Genomic DNA, 17,126 nt, shown 5'->3' on the forward strand with positions numbered 1-17,126 from the left:
AGAAGGTTTTATATGTGGTTAGTCAAATCTGACGTGACCTATATACGACGATAACCTTTAACTCCTACACTTTCTCGGCTAAATTATTCAGACGCAATTTGAAGTTTTTACTGAACAAATTTGGCAATTTTTGTCCCAATCTTTTAAAGGAAAGTACAGACTATACACGTGATGACAATAAGGAACCGGCGGTGAAAGAGTTGAACATTGAATATGTGCACAAATAGTGGACATTTCCAATGTTGGATTGGGGTCGCAAATGTGTTTGTCATTAAAATTCTACGCAATCCACAAATACATCACGCATGCTCAAATACCTTCAGTATAATTATTGCTGTAGTGAGACTGGAGTGAAGTGAGACCAAACAAAAATGACCTACATCGAAATGAAGTCTGCAATTGCACTTATTTCCATTACGGTTCTTACCATGTGCGACATTGGTATAGTTAGCAGTGCTCGTATATTGTTAATTCCAATGTACTTTAGACAGCACGATGTTGGTTATGGTAAAGTTGCCGATGCCATAGCTACAAATGGGCATGATGTCACAATGCTTATACCATCGTGTGACAAAACACCGTCTAACAGTAATTCGTACAAGATAAAGGCAGTACCAGTGAGTTTGACACCGACTGACGTAGAGAAGAGGGTCTTGGACCTGTTGCAGAGTACCATCAATGAAGGGTTCAGTATCCATATGTATCAAAACCTTTCCAAATTTTTGGCTGGAATCTGCGACGACATATTCAGTAACCTGTCTGACCTAACAGAATTCAATCGCATCAATGCGTTTGACCTTTCTATTGTTGACTCCAAAAACGTATGTGGGTTACTCTATGTTGAGTATTTCAAATTACCGTTCATCAGTTACGCGTTTACGACGGCAGAAGAGAAATACTGGCATGCACCTCAACCATTATCGTACGTACCTGTTACTATGTCGGCCCTCACAGACAAAATGACTTTCATGGAAAGACTAAAAAATACTGTCATTTATTTGGTCTCGAGTTTTTTTGAAGATCTATATATCGCACACTACATACAATTACAGAATAAATACGACATAGTTCCTGATACGAAGATTGTGGACATAAAATCCAAGGCCAGTCTGTGGTTATGGGCTTCGGACTTTGCCTTTGAGTTTCCCCGCCCTTTGATGGCACACGTTATACCTATTGGATCATTCACGGCAGAGAAAGTTAAACCACTTCCTCGGGTAAGTCGTTATTTTACAAAAATAAAGGTATTATTGTTGTCATCGTTAATAGATTAATAGATATTTGACACATAATTTAGTATGAATGAAAAAACATACAATCAAAAAAATAGCCTAGTAATCAAAAGCTTAGAAATAAATAAATTTTCCCAAGCTGAAAATGAAGCTATCTTTAGTGCCGAGTAAGCATTTTGTTCGAAATATGGTTCAAAATAAAAATTTAGTTTAAACTTTTTATAAGTACGTGGCTTATTCTTTTCTAGTTTAAATACCGCTGGCAACCAGACTTTATTATAGTAAATTTGTTCTATTGTCTTAGATTCATCACTAATTTTAGTTAATGTGAATAATCTTTTTACAAATTTACAAAGAATTGCCGTTCATTCTATTGCCAGTCTTGAAAACAGTTTTTAATTTATTTTAGCCTTTTGTAGTACTTTACAGTACAATATGTTGACATAAGTTGGTTGCAACGTGACAGTCTCACGGCTACGCCTGGAGATGCATGTTGTTGGATAACCACGACTGACCAATATGACCGACCGACGACGAAAACGACGCCGACCGGGAATTAAATCATTCCGTCTTTTTATATGGGGAGGGACATAGGTCACGTGGCATTCGTAATGTACTTGTATTGGCCAATCAGACCCGCCGATATGTAAATATAACTGTAATTGGCGTACTGTGGGTATAGTAGTTGTATTGAGCGTCCATTAATGGAGAGCTCACAATCAACACCAAAGTAATAAAACATTCAAGACAATTGGATGTTAGGTAACACTTGGTAACCTTCTCAAAATAAACAAGTACGACTGTGACTTCACGGTGGTCTAATATATTATTTAAGATCATTTGAGAGTATTCAAGGTTGGTAACATACTAATTTACATAAAAAGTAGTGACCTCACGTCAGGGGCGATGCCAAAATTGAAAATTATTTTTTGGCCATTTTTTGGCCAAAAACCACCAATTTTGGATCAAAATTCAAAAATGGTCCAATCCTATTAAGATTTATATCAATTTACTCGTCTTGATGAGTAGAATTAAAAAATATATAGTTTGACCTAGGTTTGACTTTGCGTTACGACACAATGGCCGAACATGTGGAAAGGTCAACACACTTTTCGGGTCAAATTCATAACATCTGTTATAATGGTCCGATTTTAACAATTTTGGTGTCTAATTATATGTGTTCTTACATGAAAAAGCTAATAAGACAACTTTCATAGACCACTATGCAAGTCTTAGCCATGAAGATACAATTGAAATTGAACAAATTGAACAAATTGTTTTCTGTAAATATAAAGAAAATCAGAATACCTAGGAAAAAAAGACAATGAGATTTTAGAGTAGGCCATGGCTAATTTATTAGAATAATTTCTAATGATTTGTTGTTTCCGTTACATACACAACAGATACTTTAGAACCATTTAAAATAAGTTCAATACATTCAGTAATATTGTATATAAGTACCAAGTATTAGTTACCTTCAAGGGGTATTCCAACAAAATTAACTGATTACCACCCATATTATGGAAAATTAGAAATTTAATATAATTTTGGTAAAACTATAATTTGATGTGGTTTGACATCATTTGAAGTACAGATATTTGGGTGTAAAGGAAAAAAAGAGTACAAACAAAACGAGATACCTTAGGGCAGAAAATATCAATTTTCTTAGAATAAAATTATAAATTTATTTTTCAATTTTCACTTCATAATTTGCAAGTTCAAGCATCAGGGCCATGAGCTATAAATTGTGTTGTTTTGGTTATTCCAAAAAGTACCTTTTTTTCTTGTAATAAATGTAGACCCAAAACTGCATACATGTACATGTGACTCTCCATTCCAAACTCCAAACGAAAAACTGCATTTAGTGTTTGTGTTAGCTAAATTTTGAAGCTAACAACATGGGCTTAAACATCATTCTGCATGGCACCCATGAAACGCTGACCACTCTTGAAGCACTTACAGGCTACAGTCTTGCATTTTGCTTCACATCCACAAGTAATTAATTCAATACACTTAGAGGGAATGCTGTCAAGCCTATTCCAAACAATTTTCAATCTATCTGGGCTTCCTTGCCACCCCAACACATTTGTGAGGGATGTACATTCATTTGTACTTGATCAGCCTGGAGCCACACGTTAGCTTGATAGTTAGCACGAGAAAGGTGTAACTCCAAGGCATCCTCTGTCGAGGGCAGTTTTTCAAGATCAACTTTTCCTTTATCAAACATTAAAGCCCTTGCTTTGTTGACACCACCATGAACATCATGTGCATTATAAAGTCGACAGACACATTCTTGCACATCATCTGGTTCCCCATTTCTGCCAACACCACTGAGAAGCTGCGGATATTTGTTGAATACTTTCCAGCAAGACTTCTTTCCGTATTCACTAAATGAAGACACCGTATCACACCCAGTTAGTGCATGAAACCCAATAACGTTCTGAATAACTTCTGTGGGCATGTTCTCTTGTGAATGGGGTAGCATTTTGTTTTCTTTTTGGTACCACTGACCATGTTGTAGACTTGATTGATTGATTTCCAATGTACCGGTCGAATACTACATCAACTCTAGTCACACCATCTTTGAAGTGCTGCTCAACTTTCTTGATAAATCTTTGCGCATATTCATTAAATGACTTGCATTTGCTTGGTTTCCCCATGGCTTTGATCATTGCATGTCCGTCAATGAGAACACATGTTGTTGACCTTTCATCAGATGATGGCACGTCAAGGGCTGTTTGTATATCAGAAGACAGAACAGACAAAATATCTGACTTAGATGTGGAATCCATTATCCCATTAGTCTTGGCCAAAGAGGGAGGATACTTTGAGAGTTCATGAGTAAGGACTTCGTCCATGTCTATGTTACGACCTGCCTTAGAAAGCTTATTCAAAAGCTCTTTAATGCTTCAATCAGCTTTCACTGCCTTCGTTTTGTTCTCCTTTGTTTTGCATGAGATCTTGTACAAAGATGACATTGTTTTTGAATTGTGCCTTTTTGTGGATTTGTAAAAGTCTATTGACTTGTTAACCAGTCTTTCCTTTACTTCATTTGTAAGTGCAACTTTGCCACGTTCATAAGCACTCAACAGATCTTCTTGTATTTCTTCTGTGGCCATATCTTTGGTGGTAAGTGCTGTGAGGTTCTGGCATTGAATGGGCTCTTCTTCATGCTGAGTGTTGAAGACTTTGAAACGTACAAATTGTTTTACCAAACTGTGCACTGAATTCTCATCTATCTTGGTGCGAGAAGATAGCATTTCATTGCGCGTGGAAATGGCCTCAGTGTCACCCTCGTCATCATTCTCCACATGCTACAACATCCTGGTGCATTTACTCACATGTGACCGTTCAGACCATGTGGTACAGAATCTATCTCGTGCTGTGTCGTTTCTAGTGATACCAATGATGCCAATTGAGACCTTGCAGAGCCGATTTACCCATTCAGTTCCTTGATCCACAGGCACTTGATTAAATTGCTTTTTGCTCATCTTGACAACAAAGTTTCCTTCTTGAAACTTTCTGGTGCAAATTTTTCTAAGTTGTACATGTAAGACAAATATACAGCACCCCACTTTCCATAATTGTAATGATCATAAATTACCATCCATGGTAACATTGGAGCGAAGGTCTCCAAAGGCAGTTTCTAATTTCCTTCTCTCAGGGATTGTATAAAGTTAAGAAGCACTTCAGTCATCTCCATGTAACTACGCCAGAAGGTAAAATTTGGATCACTTTTTTGCTCCTGATCGAACTCCTTCATCAAAGCTTTCAATGGAGCACTTGCAGCAATGAATGCTTCCACTGCATCATACTTTGTATCACTGTATCCAGCTGAGCAGGAAAAGAATGCATCTGATATGCCAGCAATTTTCTCATTGATGTCCAAATCAGATACTCATTTTATCATTTACGCTTAGCCACTGTTGAGATTTGCTCCAGAAATGCGGATAAGTGCTTCATAAGCCAAGGTGTGGCTTCTCACTGCACAATGGTACTGCTTACCCTGCATAACAGTTTCTGACGTAAGCTCAGCCAAGTCATCTGCTTCAACCCAAATATCATCTAAACCAGTACTCTCCATATGCTTTCCAATGGTTTTCAGCTAGTTGAACAGTATCTGGAGGCATCCCATCATCATATTTACATTGCTGTACTTTTCTGGACATGCCCAAATCATTTCTTTTCCTCTGCTGTACAGTGGCTGATCTGCAAAAATAATTGCATGTGTCTGTCCTAAATGACCAGAAATGTCCTGAAACTTGTTTAGCACAGTTGTCATGGTGTCGTTGTTGTCTGTAGGGGCTTGAAGGATTGGCATCATACCCAGAGTAGTAGTTGATGAGTTCTGCTGAGAAATAGATTCATTAAAAGCACTCCACGATGGGACAGATTGGTCAGGTTCTGTTGTTTGTCGAGAAACAACCCAGGCAAGGTTTGTGGAGCTAGCTTTGTTCCTTTCATTCTGTAGAAACCATTCATCAGTGTTGATTTCATCTTCTTTAAATAAAGATGGTGGTCTACTTCCTACAGGGAGTTCAGCATAATCTATCTTGTGCAGCTTCTTCAGATTCTCAGGGTTGAGTGCAGCTTGTTGACCAATCTTGTGTTCAGTGGAATGTGTGTGTTCTTTCCATCCAGAGTTTCCTCTAAGACATCGATGTTGTCACATGAACTCAAAATGATGTGTATATGGGCATATAACATCTGGAATGAAGATGTTGCCATTTTTCTCAAACCTGTCCAGAACTTCTAAAGCCATCGATGTATCTATTCTTCTCACTCTTGTGTAATCAATTGTGTGACCAGCAACATGCAATAGGTCTACAGGTTTTTCAGACCTGGTGGCTTGGTGGAGTGTTAAACCTAAAGCAACATGTTTTGGTGTGAGCTTGCGACCTTTTGAGATTGCATATACTATATCTTGAACAAGGCTTAAGACAGTAGTTTTTATATTATTGTCATCTGACTCTTCAAAATCATGGTCTATACCACCAAGGAGTACACGTAAAAACAGATAGAGGATCTCCGGAATGACCTTCTTAACATGAGCTTTGTCAGTACCTCCCCATCTAGCAGAATGGCCAGGAGTATCATGTGCATCCATCGTTTCAGGCGAGGATGATGATGGCTGAGGTGCCAGAAATCGACAACTGCTCAGACAACTGCAGTGTCTCAACATGACGTATGTTATCATCATTTTCACTTCCTGTTTGACAAAAAACGCATATTTTCCAGTTAACACATTGGCTTTTCCTCAATGATACCCTACGGTTTCCTTCATTGTTTTCAGATACACTGCTATCTTTGTCTCTTTTGTAACTAACCTATCTATTTTACTTCTAGATGTAAATGAAGAATAACATGAATTGTGATACACAATCTTTCTACTTGCCCAATCACTGTCTGTTACTTTATTTAAGGAGTTCAAAAGTTCTGAATGTTCTTCTAGTTCTTTGCGTTCCACTGCTGTTTCTTTTAATCTACTTATACCATTAGGTGTTGATTTTAAGGGCTCACAACGTGAAGTTTTTTCACTTTCTTGGTATCTTGACATAATGCACAGTGATCAAAGTTCAATTTATCTGTACCCTTTCTCTTCAGTATTGCAAGTGGGTCAATATTTCATCATTAAATCTGATTTCAATAAATAATATGGGAAGAGAACAATTCCAAATTAAAATCCTTCTTACACTGTGCATATATATATATATCTGACATAATTGTATTTTCATAGCTAAGACTTGTATAATGGTCTATGAAAGTTGTCTTATTAGCTTTTTCATGTAAGAAAACATATAATTAGACAACAAAAATTGTCAAAATTGGACCATGTTATGAATTTGACCCTTTCACGAAAAGTACCTTTCCACATGTTTGGCCATTTTGACGTAACGCAAAGTCAAACTATATATTTTTGAACTCTACTTGTTAAGACGAGTAAATTGATATAAATCTTAGTAGGATTGGACCATTTTTGAAGTTTGATCCAAAATTGGTGGTTTTTGGCCAAAAAATAATTTTCAATTTTGGCATCGCCCCTGACGTGAAACCTTACTATATAAGGACTCGATTTAACATAGATGCCTGCTTGTATCAAAAAATGCCGAAAGAAAATTTTTTTGAACACTTTTCTACCTTCTGCTGGCTGTCTGGTACACAAAGTTTGTAAAAAGTAATGTGGAACGATGCAAATTCAATGATATTTTGAAAACAAATCCCTTATATTAGAATGTAATATCATAGTCTTCCATAAAACTCGATGACTGGTGAATTGTCAAAGTTCAGTAAACAAGTTGTACGTTCTTTTCAAGTTGTCGCTGAGGATGTTCCATGTAGTTCAATTTCTTGTGAAAGTTTTCTTGAACTTCGTGTTCTTCATTTGGCGATGTATGGCGGTGTTTGCTTTGATTGATTCCTGGTGACGGGACAATATTTTTTTCATTATATTTGCATCGCATGGTTTTCGCTTGATCCTGGTTTCGACCTTCGTCTAGATTTCAAGTTGAAATAGATCACATGCCACATATATTCTTGTAGTAGTTATCTTCTCTAATGTAAAGTTGGGGAGTCACTCGCTTTGCATATAGATCCGTTAGCAGTTCCCATAACTGCTAATCTCAGATCTTTGGATTCTCTCACCATGCCACAGAGTTGTAAGCTTTTTTTCTGTTGTTACTTGTGGAAATCATTCAGGACACACAGTATAGTTGTAGTTATAACACACGCCATTTATTGTGAAGGATTCTATCAGGTAGATACAGTATAATATGTTGACATAAGTTTGTTGCTACGTGACAGCCTCATGGCTAGGTCTGGAGATACATGTTGTTGGATAACCACGACTGACCAAGATGACCGACCGACGACGAAGTCCGACGACCGAAAATGAAATCACTCCCGACTTTTTACAGGGAATGGGGCAATGATTAGTAAAGACATAATCTAGTATAATTTATAAGAGGAGTCTGAATTTGCTAATGGTATACGTAATTGTATATACAGTGATGTCATTGGATTTCGCGTGGCGGGGTGGCAAGGGGTTTCGGGTTGGTTGGACGGATGTGGTTCATCGTCCAGGGGGGAATAAGTGACGCTGTCTTGGTTGAATATGGGGTATGTTGCTTGGCTTTGAGTGTAATTGTTATGATAAGATTCAGGGGTGGATATAAAGAGACGAACTGGTGTACATTATAACAGATGACTTTATTGAAACTCCTGCCGTGATGTGTCAAAGCACCCACTTATATACACAAGTTTACATTCCTTGCATTTTGGCGGAAAGTGACTTTGGCCTTGTACATGACTGGGTAACAGGGTGACGAGCTGATAGGTAAATAACTATTAACGAGGTTGTTTTATTGGCTAAAATTAACGTACTATGATTGGCTAAATTATTTGTAAGCAGAATCCTAAATCGACATCAAGCTCGGCTAGTTATATTTCCGATATAGGTGATATTCTCAATATTAATTCACACAAGTCACTGCATGTCGTTTTCATCATCTAACACACACAACAAGAGTTGCACGTTCCGAGGCCTAAATGTATATCAACGCAGGGTGGTGAGCCGTACTGAACCGACCCAACTCTCTCGTCGAACGTCTACCCTGCACTCTACACTAACTGTGACTTAACTGACTGTCTCGTAAAGTTGCTTTCTTGCGTAATCATGCGAAATGGAGTGCGCCCGCTGCGACCGAGTTAAATACAATTCGGGCAGCAACCACCTCTGTGATTGCTCATATAGCCAAAGGGAATACTTTCATATACTTTTAAGTGTATATCAGGCTGGTGACATGGTCATTTTCCCAATAAGGAGTGACCTCACTCCATAAAATGTGTCCTCGCTCAAAAGTATCCACGGCTGGTGACATACCCATGGCTACAGACACACTAACTGCAAAAACTCCCATTGTGTGTCAAAAACTTGTTGCAAGTTTGAAAGTCGAATGAATTACAAAGAGTTTGCCAGACAACTTGGTAAATATTTTACTAGAATGTTACTAAATCAACTTAGTTTTCAAAAACATTTTTTTTCTAGGAGCTGGATGATTGGATACGTGGATCAGGTGACCATGGTATTGTTGTATTTTCTATGGGTTCGCAAATTAGAGACTTGGGACGTAACTTGACTGTGGACATAGCCTCCGCCCTATCACGTTTACCACAAAGAATTGTATGGCGACATGACGGAGAGACACCCAAAACTGTCGGCAGTAATACCAAGATCGTCAAAAAATGGATACCACAAAATGATTTACTTGGTAGGTATGAGCATGTTAATAATGATGACGTAATGTTATGTCTACAAAACTTACTGGATAAAGAAAGAGTTTAAAATGTCATGATTTTCACCTGACCACTTAGAGCAAGGTGTCACATACGACTGTCACAAATGTCGGCAGCAATACCAAGACTGTCAAAAAATGGATGCCACAAAACGATGTACTTGGTAAGTATGAGCAACAGTCATAATATCGGTTCCAGTTTCTCGCCTTGCGTTACCATAATTTCGGGGATTCACATAAGCCACTTCGATAAACTTGACAATGTACTTGCTGACAGTAGTGTCGGAAATGTAAAAATAAACAATACTATTGCCCACGGTAACTGTTAGAAAGTCGTTGATTACTGTACATTTACAGTTTTTTTAGTCTTAATGTTTTATTTCTAATAATTTTTTACAATAACAACAACAACAAGAAATGTACATCACATTAAAATGTCACAATAACAAAAGATACAGCGTACAAAACACAATAAACAAATTAATATATAATGTACAAGAATTTTTTTAAATATTAATCAATACGGTGCTGTAGCGGGTCCCTTTTTATGAATAAAATTATTTTCACTTAAAATATGTTTTTCAGTACTTATTTTCTTCTTTACATTTCTAATAACATGGGTTAAAGACGGGGTTGCATTTGTATAACGAATTGTGTATAGAAAATATTTACCTAACAAAACTTATTCTGGTAAAGGTAGTTATTTGTAGCAACAATTCGGTGCAATATTTTAAACTGGAAAACTCTCAATTTTTCTTTTATCGTGGTCGCATATAGAACATATTTCCAGCCTACCTCACCTTGGCTCTCACAATCACTCTCATTCCATTTCAAGATTGACGTTTTGTTACCATGCCATTATAGTCTAGTGGGATTTCATGGAAATGTGCATGTTAGGGGCATTTTGGGGTAAAAGTCGGGAACCAGACTTTTTAGCATAATTCGGTTGTGCTGAATCCGATAAGCCCGGTTTCCAAGCGAAATTTAAGTTTTTTAAAGGTCTAATTTGCATAAAAAATGGCCGCCAATTTGTCAATTTTCTGCCATATCTAGCTAACCAGGCAAGCAATCATGACATATAAAGAGCCCGTACCTATGTTTTAAGGTTCAAGAAATATGATGAAAGCATTTTTGATATAACCTACATAACACTATACTCATAAATATGCAAATTTGCTGCCGCCATCACTGAAAAATCTTTCTTCTATATCTCTGTAACTAAATAAGCAAACACGTCAAATGAAGTGTCTCAGGATCAGGGAATATGTTAAAGATATCTATAGAGCAAATAAATAAGTAATAAGTGCTCAGGCTAAGTAAAGGAGGATTTAGTAACTCAGAAGTTCAACCCTTGTATAATCCAAGTTTGAAAAGGGGATTTCCCAGATGCAATTTCTGCGAAGAGATTCACTGAATCAGGTTTCTCACCTGATGCACTATGATTAGCTGTGACATATTATTGACGTGTTACCTTCAGTACCTTTCCATTAGCTTTACAGTTGTTACTCATTGGTTTTGATGTTGAGTTGAATTAGCCAGATTTTCACAAATCGATTAGTACTCGAGACGCAGACAGAGGTTATCCAGTTCTATTTTTTTAGTAATCTGAGGTATAGTATCACTTCTCTTTTCCTATATATTGTAGCGGCCTATTCAACCTTCCAATAACCCCGAAAAGTACCTCAGTCTTGAGAGCGCCAGTCTAGGTGCCCGCAGGACTGAGTTACTAGGCATGTTGACCTTTGACCCTGTTACTAATTGTTACTTTTGTATTTGCAGGTTATGATGGATCAGTAGTTAGCTTAAAAAGACCTTCAGTTGTAGATGTGTGTGTATATTCTGTGAAACTGATACAACAGGCATTGTTCTTAGTAAAGCAAGTGACCATGGACTCGCAATAGTCAAGCAAGCCACTAGTAGTAGACAAAAGCTTCGGGACTCGAAAACATCGATTTGATCGACCGTCTTGAGAATGTCTTAGATACTGCCGACGCTCAAAATCTTGTGTGACACAAAATATGCTATGCCCATTTCACGGACAAAAGTAAGATACAACGTTTCCATCAGACGCAGACAGTGAATTCAAAATCAGAAGCAAGTTGCAGCAAGGTTCATTGCCCACAGACGCGTTCATCATGAAGGAGTGTGCAACCCGTGAATTGGACCTTGTGTATTTTTTGTCAAAGTGTTCGGTTGAAGACTCGTTTGATCTCGGTGATGACGAAACAAATGAGTGACCAGATAATGGAAGCCTCTTCAGCTGGCATTCAACTGGCTGGAGTGATCGATTTAATTGCAGCTGAAGAAAAATACTACCTAGCATGTCTTAGTGCATTTACAAGATCTACCACCAAAACGAAACAGGAGACAAACAAGACAGACCTTGCTATGCTATGGCTTTGCAAAGTGTTGCATCAGTCGGCAGATAAATGACACGTTATCCAGTTGAATGATGTCTGGGAAAGGTATACGGAGCTAGCTGAAGAATTGTCTATTGCCATCCAGCCGTCTTACTATAGTAGAAGAACAACATTCAAAGAAAAGTTGCAGTCACAACTGGATGACATTTTCAACTTCATCCAGCCTCATGACAAGAACCCATCTGAGAGAGAAACCATCTTGGTTCCAACAAAATTGCAGCATCGGGCCATTTTGCAAATGAATTAAGATAAGGAAGCTAAAAATATGTACCTTAGGTCGACATCTTTCACTCACTCGTACATGTGGCCTTGAAAATCCGTGGAAACATGATGGAAACTCCAGGTCACAAAGGTTTCTCTATAAGTGAGGATGAAGCAATTCCGTGCATACCAAACAGTTTAAATATGCTATTGAAATTAATCTTCGGTGGACAAGAGATAATCAGTCTAGAAGATGGTGGTTCTGAAAACAGCGAAGAACTTGGTCGAAGCTTGGTACTGAGTGTAGCGCAGGATCTAGCTTATTGTGTCAGTGGTGGGAGAAAATAGACCCCAAAACATATTGGTCTAGCAAATACATTGCACCAAGCCACACGGTCGAAGGATCTGGTGGGGTTGTTTCACAAGGCTGGTCACTGTCTGAGTTATGAACAGGTGTTACAAGTAGACCCGTTATTGGCTGAACATATCCTTAACTCCATGGACCTGGCAACGGGGGCTGTAATTCCATCGAACATTGTAGCAAACAAGTTCATCCACTACACCATGGATAACATCGACATTCTAGATGAGACCCTTGATGGAAAAAATACATTCCATGCGACACAAATGGCAGTATGACAACAAAGCCAAACCCCTGATGTCGACCCTAAGATGCTGAAGCCATCAACCAGACATTCATTGGTTGTACCAGATGTCCTTCAAAAGCTGTATCAAACCAGCATAAACTCTACAACAAGTGAGCCAGTATTCACAGACCCTGTTGACAAGACCTGGTTTATGAAAGCTGTAGACAGTGAATGCGTAAAGCAAGCCAAAGCAATGAACATGGTTTTTTTTCTGTGACGTCAAGATTCCAACATAATTCCGTCTTGGACAGTATTTAATGAGTCAGTCACTGCAGTAGGATATTTGCCTAAAATCTATGCTCCAGCTCCTGAGTTAGATACACTTAATACAGTTGTTAGGAGGTGCATGGCAATATCTGCACATTTTGATCAGGAGCATACAGTCCTAACAGTAGATCAAGCATTATTCTGCAAACTCATGGAACTGAAATGGTGTGTTGAGTAATACCAGGATAAACTTTATCCTCGACTTGGTGGACAATGAACTTCAGATCAGATCTGGATTAGCTGAAGTGTGGCTGGAAAGTAGTATACTAGGGAAGGGTGCCATACAGCTTGTCATGTCAGGAAAGGCATACAACAAGGCAATGAAAGCTCACAAGCTTACTAAGCAAACTGTGGAGGGTTCTTTTGCCAGCATTTCTTTCATTTGCTGAAGAATTGGACAAGAATTGTTTCGATGCTGTAGCTGCAATGGTCGCTGATGAAGATATAGACAACATTCCAGAATTAATAGCAACACTAAATTCTGAAGGGTTTCAAAAGCTTCTAGAGAATTTTGTTGAGAGTAAATCAAATGATGTGAACTTCATCTTCTGGTGGGACTACATGAACATGGTGACCATAATCTTGCAGTTTACTCATGCACAACAGGAAGGAATCTGGGACCTCCACCTCCACTCCTTTAGTCTGATGTTACCATACTTCATGCATTATGACCACATGGACTACACAAGATGGGGTCCGGTGTATATGACAGAGATGCATAAACTTCCAGAACCTGTGTTATCGGAGTTCCAAAGGGGCAATCTCGTTGTCAAACGTTCACCTGAAAAGTTCAATCAAGTAGATCCCGACCAAGCCATGGAATGAATAAATAGTACTGGAAAGAAAGGAGGTGGAATCATTGGTATTACAAAAACAATATCGGTACTTTGTAGATGGACTTTTTCATACAAACTGAGGTCTCAAATCACAACAGAAACGCATGCAATATACAACCATGGTCCTGGCAGTAAACGTGTTCATAAGGAAGTTACCAAATCACAACAGAAGCGGGATAATAATGACGAGGATTCGTTGCTTTCTGTCTTCCAGGGATTCAATGTGATTGCATCACGTTGTCCTGACTCATTGCAAAATCTGGCAACAAAGAATCTGACAAAAGAGGCTATCCAGAACACGTTACCTTGTGCCAGAGATCTTGGACAGGAAGAAGTGAACACATTTGTCGAGGAGAGGATGATTGTACCAGACCAAGATGGCAAGCTCGATGTCCAAATCCATTCACTGTTACACAAGAGTTACGCAAAAACGTTTTCATCGCTCTATGAGGTGGTTAAAGACTCTCAAGACAAAGACAAGATAATATCCTAAAGGTGGATAGAAACATCCTCAAACGCCTTGTTACCGCGTTGAGATCTACAAATAAAAGTGCACCAGGTTGCCCACCGTCTTCACAATAGTCAATAATATTACAAATGAGTCTAATGTTATCGAAAATATGTCTTCCTTTAATAAAAGCAGACTGATTTTCGTGGACAATGGAGGGCAAAATGTCTTCAAGACGCTTGGCTATACACCGACTTGCTATTTTGTAATCAGTGTTGAGTAATGATACAGGTCTCCAATTACGAAGTTCCAAAATATTTTTATCTGGCTTTGGTAATGAAGTTATAACTGCCTGCCTCTGAGTGTTCGACATCAGTCCATGCATATAACTATAATTTAAAGAGGCCACAAGAGCATCTCCAATCTGATCCCAAAATGTAAAGTAAAATTCATGGGGCAACCCATCACTACCAGGAGATTTATTTAGCGGAGATTTGTTCAAGGCAGAAAAAAAAAATCATTTTTAGTTAAACTCCCTTCGCAAGCATTGATCTTCATTTACAAGTTATACTACTTCCGGTTTACACAATCCCTTCATAACCTGAAATAGAAGTGTAATTTGGTTGTTATCAGTACATACAAATACACTAAAGTTGTACAGCTATGTTAACTGGGAATTGCCTGATCCGCGAGTCAATGATAATCAGAACTATTCCTTGTGTGTGAGAATCAGATATCGACAATGGCACTTAACTCGTGTTTTCTAGATTATTTCTGGAGATTTATATCAACTAAAATTGTTTACCCAATTGTCCGGGCTCACAGCCTGATAAACTTGTACCATCGTCACCCATGCAGTTGAGATGGTAAACAGATAAATTTCCGTTCACTGCGAGATCTTGCGAAATGCGTGGCCCAAAGGCGCGAACGTCTTTCGCAAAAATCAAATTTTGATTTTAATTTTTTTATAGCTCTGTGTTGAAACGTTGACTTTTCAGAGTGGATTGCGGCAATCTAATACAATTATTTCACCAAAATTGACCATCATAAATTGGTATAGCATATCCGAGTTTGACGAATTCCACGCAATGTTTTGAGATGCCACTGCGGCGCCATGAGTTTTCATGGACACATTTTGATACATTATAACATCAAACCAAACTTATTTGTCACTGAAAAGAAATATAAAATAACCTGTGTCGATAGTGTTCACAAACAATCACGTATTTATGTGGTCCATGATATTTAATAATATATTTTCAATAATGTATGCTGTTTGCAGCAAATCACAACACTTGTCTCTTTGTGTTTTCACTACTGTGTGTTGTTCACAAATAATCAGAATGATCGCTTCTTAGTTACCCGTGATGTTTTACTAATCTGTGTTGTTCATAGCCAATCCTTATACTCGTTGCTTTGAGATCCACGAGGTTTGACTAATGTTTGTTGTTTACAGCCAATCCCAATACCCGTCTCTTCGTCACCCATGGTGGCACCAGTGGTGTGCATGAAGGCTTATATCATGGTGTGCCCATGCTATGTATACCCATATGTTCGGATCAACATGATAATGCTGCAAAAATAAAATCCAAAGGTATTGGAAATTACATAGATTACAAGATAATCACCCCAGAAATCCTGCATCAAATGATGACCGATATAATCACAGATATTAGGTAAGAATTAATTTGTCATCTTTTTCTCCCAAACGAGCAATTTTGTAACATTCATAGACCAATCATAAAACCTTTGGACACTTACAGATACAAGACGAAAGCTCAGAAGTTATCCGATATTACCCGAGATAAGCCGATGACTGCCGAAGAATCCATTGTATACTGGGTAAACTACGTATTGAAACACGGCACAGATCATCTGATATCCCAAGTACCCAACCTCTCGTGGTATCAATATTTTTTACTGGACGTAGCCGCGTTCGTGGTAGTTGTTGCCTTGGTAATGTTTTACGTCATTAAAAAGATGGGGTTATTTCTATTCGGATGGTGTTACGAGAAGTCTAAGAAACAAAAAACGAAAACTGCATAAATTCTCACAGTCTGGACCTTACCGTGATTTGCCTCTGTCTAGGGCAAGGTCACATTTACTTTTAGAATATCTGCACTCTCCAAAAATTCTCGATATTTTTGCAATGATGCATAAAAACGATGGTTGAATATCTTATTATGCAAATGTCAGGTAGCGTGGATCAACTTCACTGGAACCAAGAGAAATATAATGCTTGCTTATGTTTGGCTGATTAACAATGCAAATTTATTCAAATGTAATGTATATTCATTGGTCAATTAAAATCATGATATGCTGATAATAATGAAGTATCATAATGACTCTGTATAATTCATAGCCAGAAAATGCATTTTAAATTCGTATTGAATCCGTGGTAACTGACGGCCAATCGATGTTTTTTAACTATTGAAATAAATTATAAAAAAGTCTGATATTCAATTATTCCGGAATTAATGACGTGACACAAAACCTGATTTGACATTATTTAGACACCTCGTGGATCGTGGACAATAAATTAAATAAAAGTTGAAATTAACATCTTCATCAGTCTCGAACGGCCAGGTCAAAAGCGATACGGTGCAGTGTCAGCTCAGATCACTAAGGTGTCAACGGATGACACCTGCCGACGTATCATGTTAGTGCATTCTGTGATCCAGTTCAGTTTCGCAACAGTATCATGTACCGAGTATTAAACATGAGTGTGAGTATTGATGGGCATTATAAGAAATAAAACTGAAATACGATAGCATAATGTAGGGG

General features: G+C 38.0%; 1 protein-coding gene across 1 annotated transcript; it reads left to right on the forward strand.

The window, feature by feature from the left end:
* Positions 1-371: 371 nt before the first annotated feature.
* Positions 372-16,671, forward strand: LOC100377621 (UDP-glucuronosyltransferase 2B15-like). The gene is made up of 4 exons (XM_002734466.2): positions 372-1,217; positions 9,277-9,499; positions 15,799-16,018; positions 16,106-16,671. Exons 1-4 carry the CDS (start codon positions 372-374, stop codon positions 16,386-16,388), a joined length of 1,572 nt encoding a protein of 523 aa, XP_002734512.1. The 3' UTR covers positions 16,389-16,671.
* The last annotated feature ends 455 nt before the right edge of the window (positions 16,672-17,126 follow it).

Source organism: Saccoglossus kowalevskii, chromosome 22, assembly GCF_978046115.1.
Source record: "Saccoglossus kowalevskii chromosome 22, keSacKowa6.1, whole genome shotgun sequence".
NCBI lineage: Eukaryota > Metazoa > Hemichordata > Enteropneusta > Harrimaniidae > Saccoglossus > Saccoglossus kowalevskii.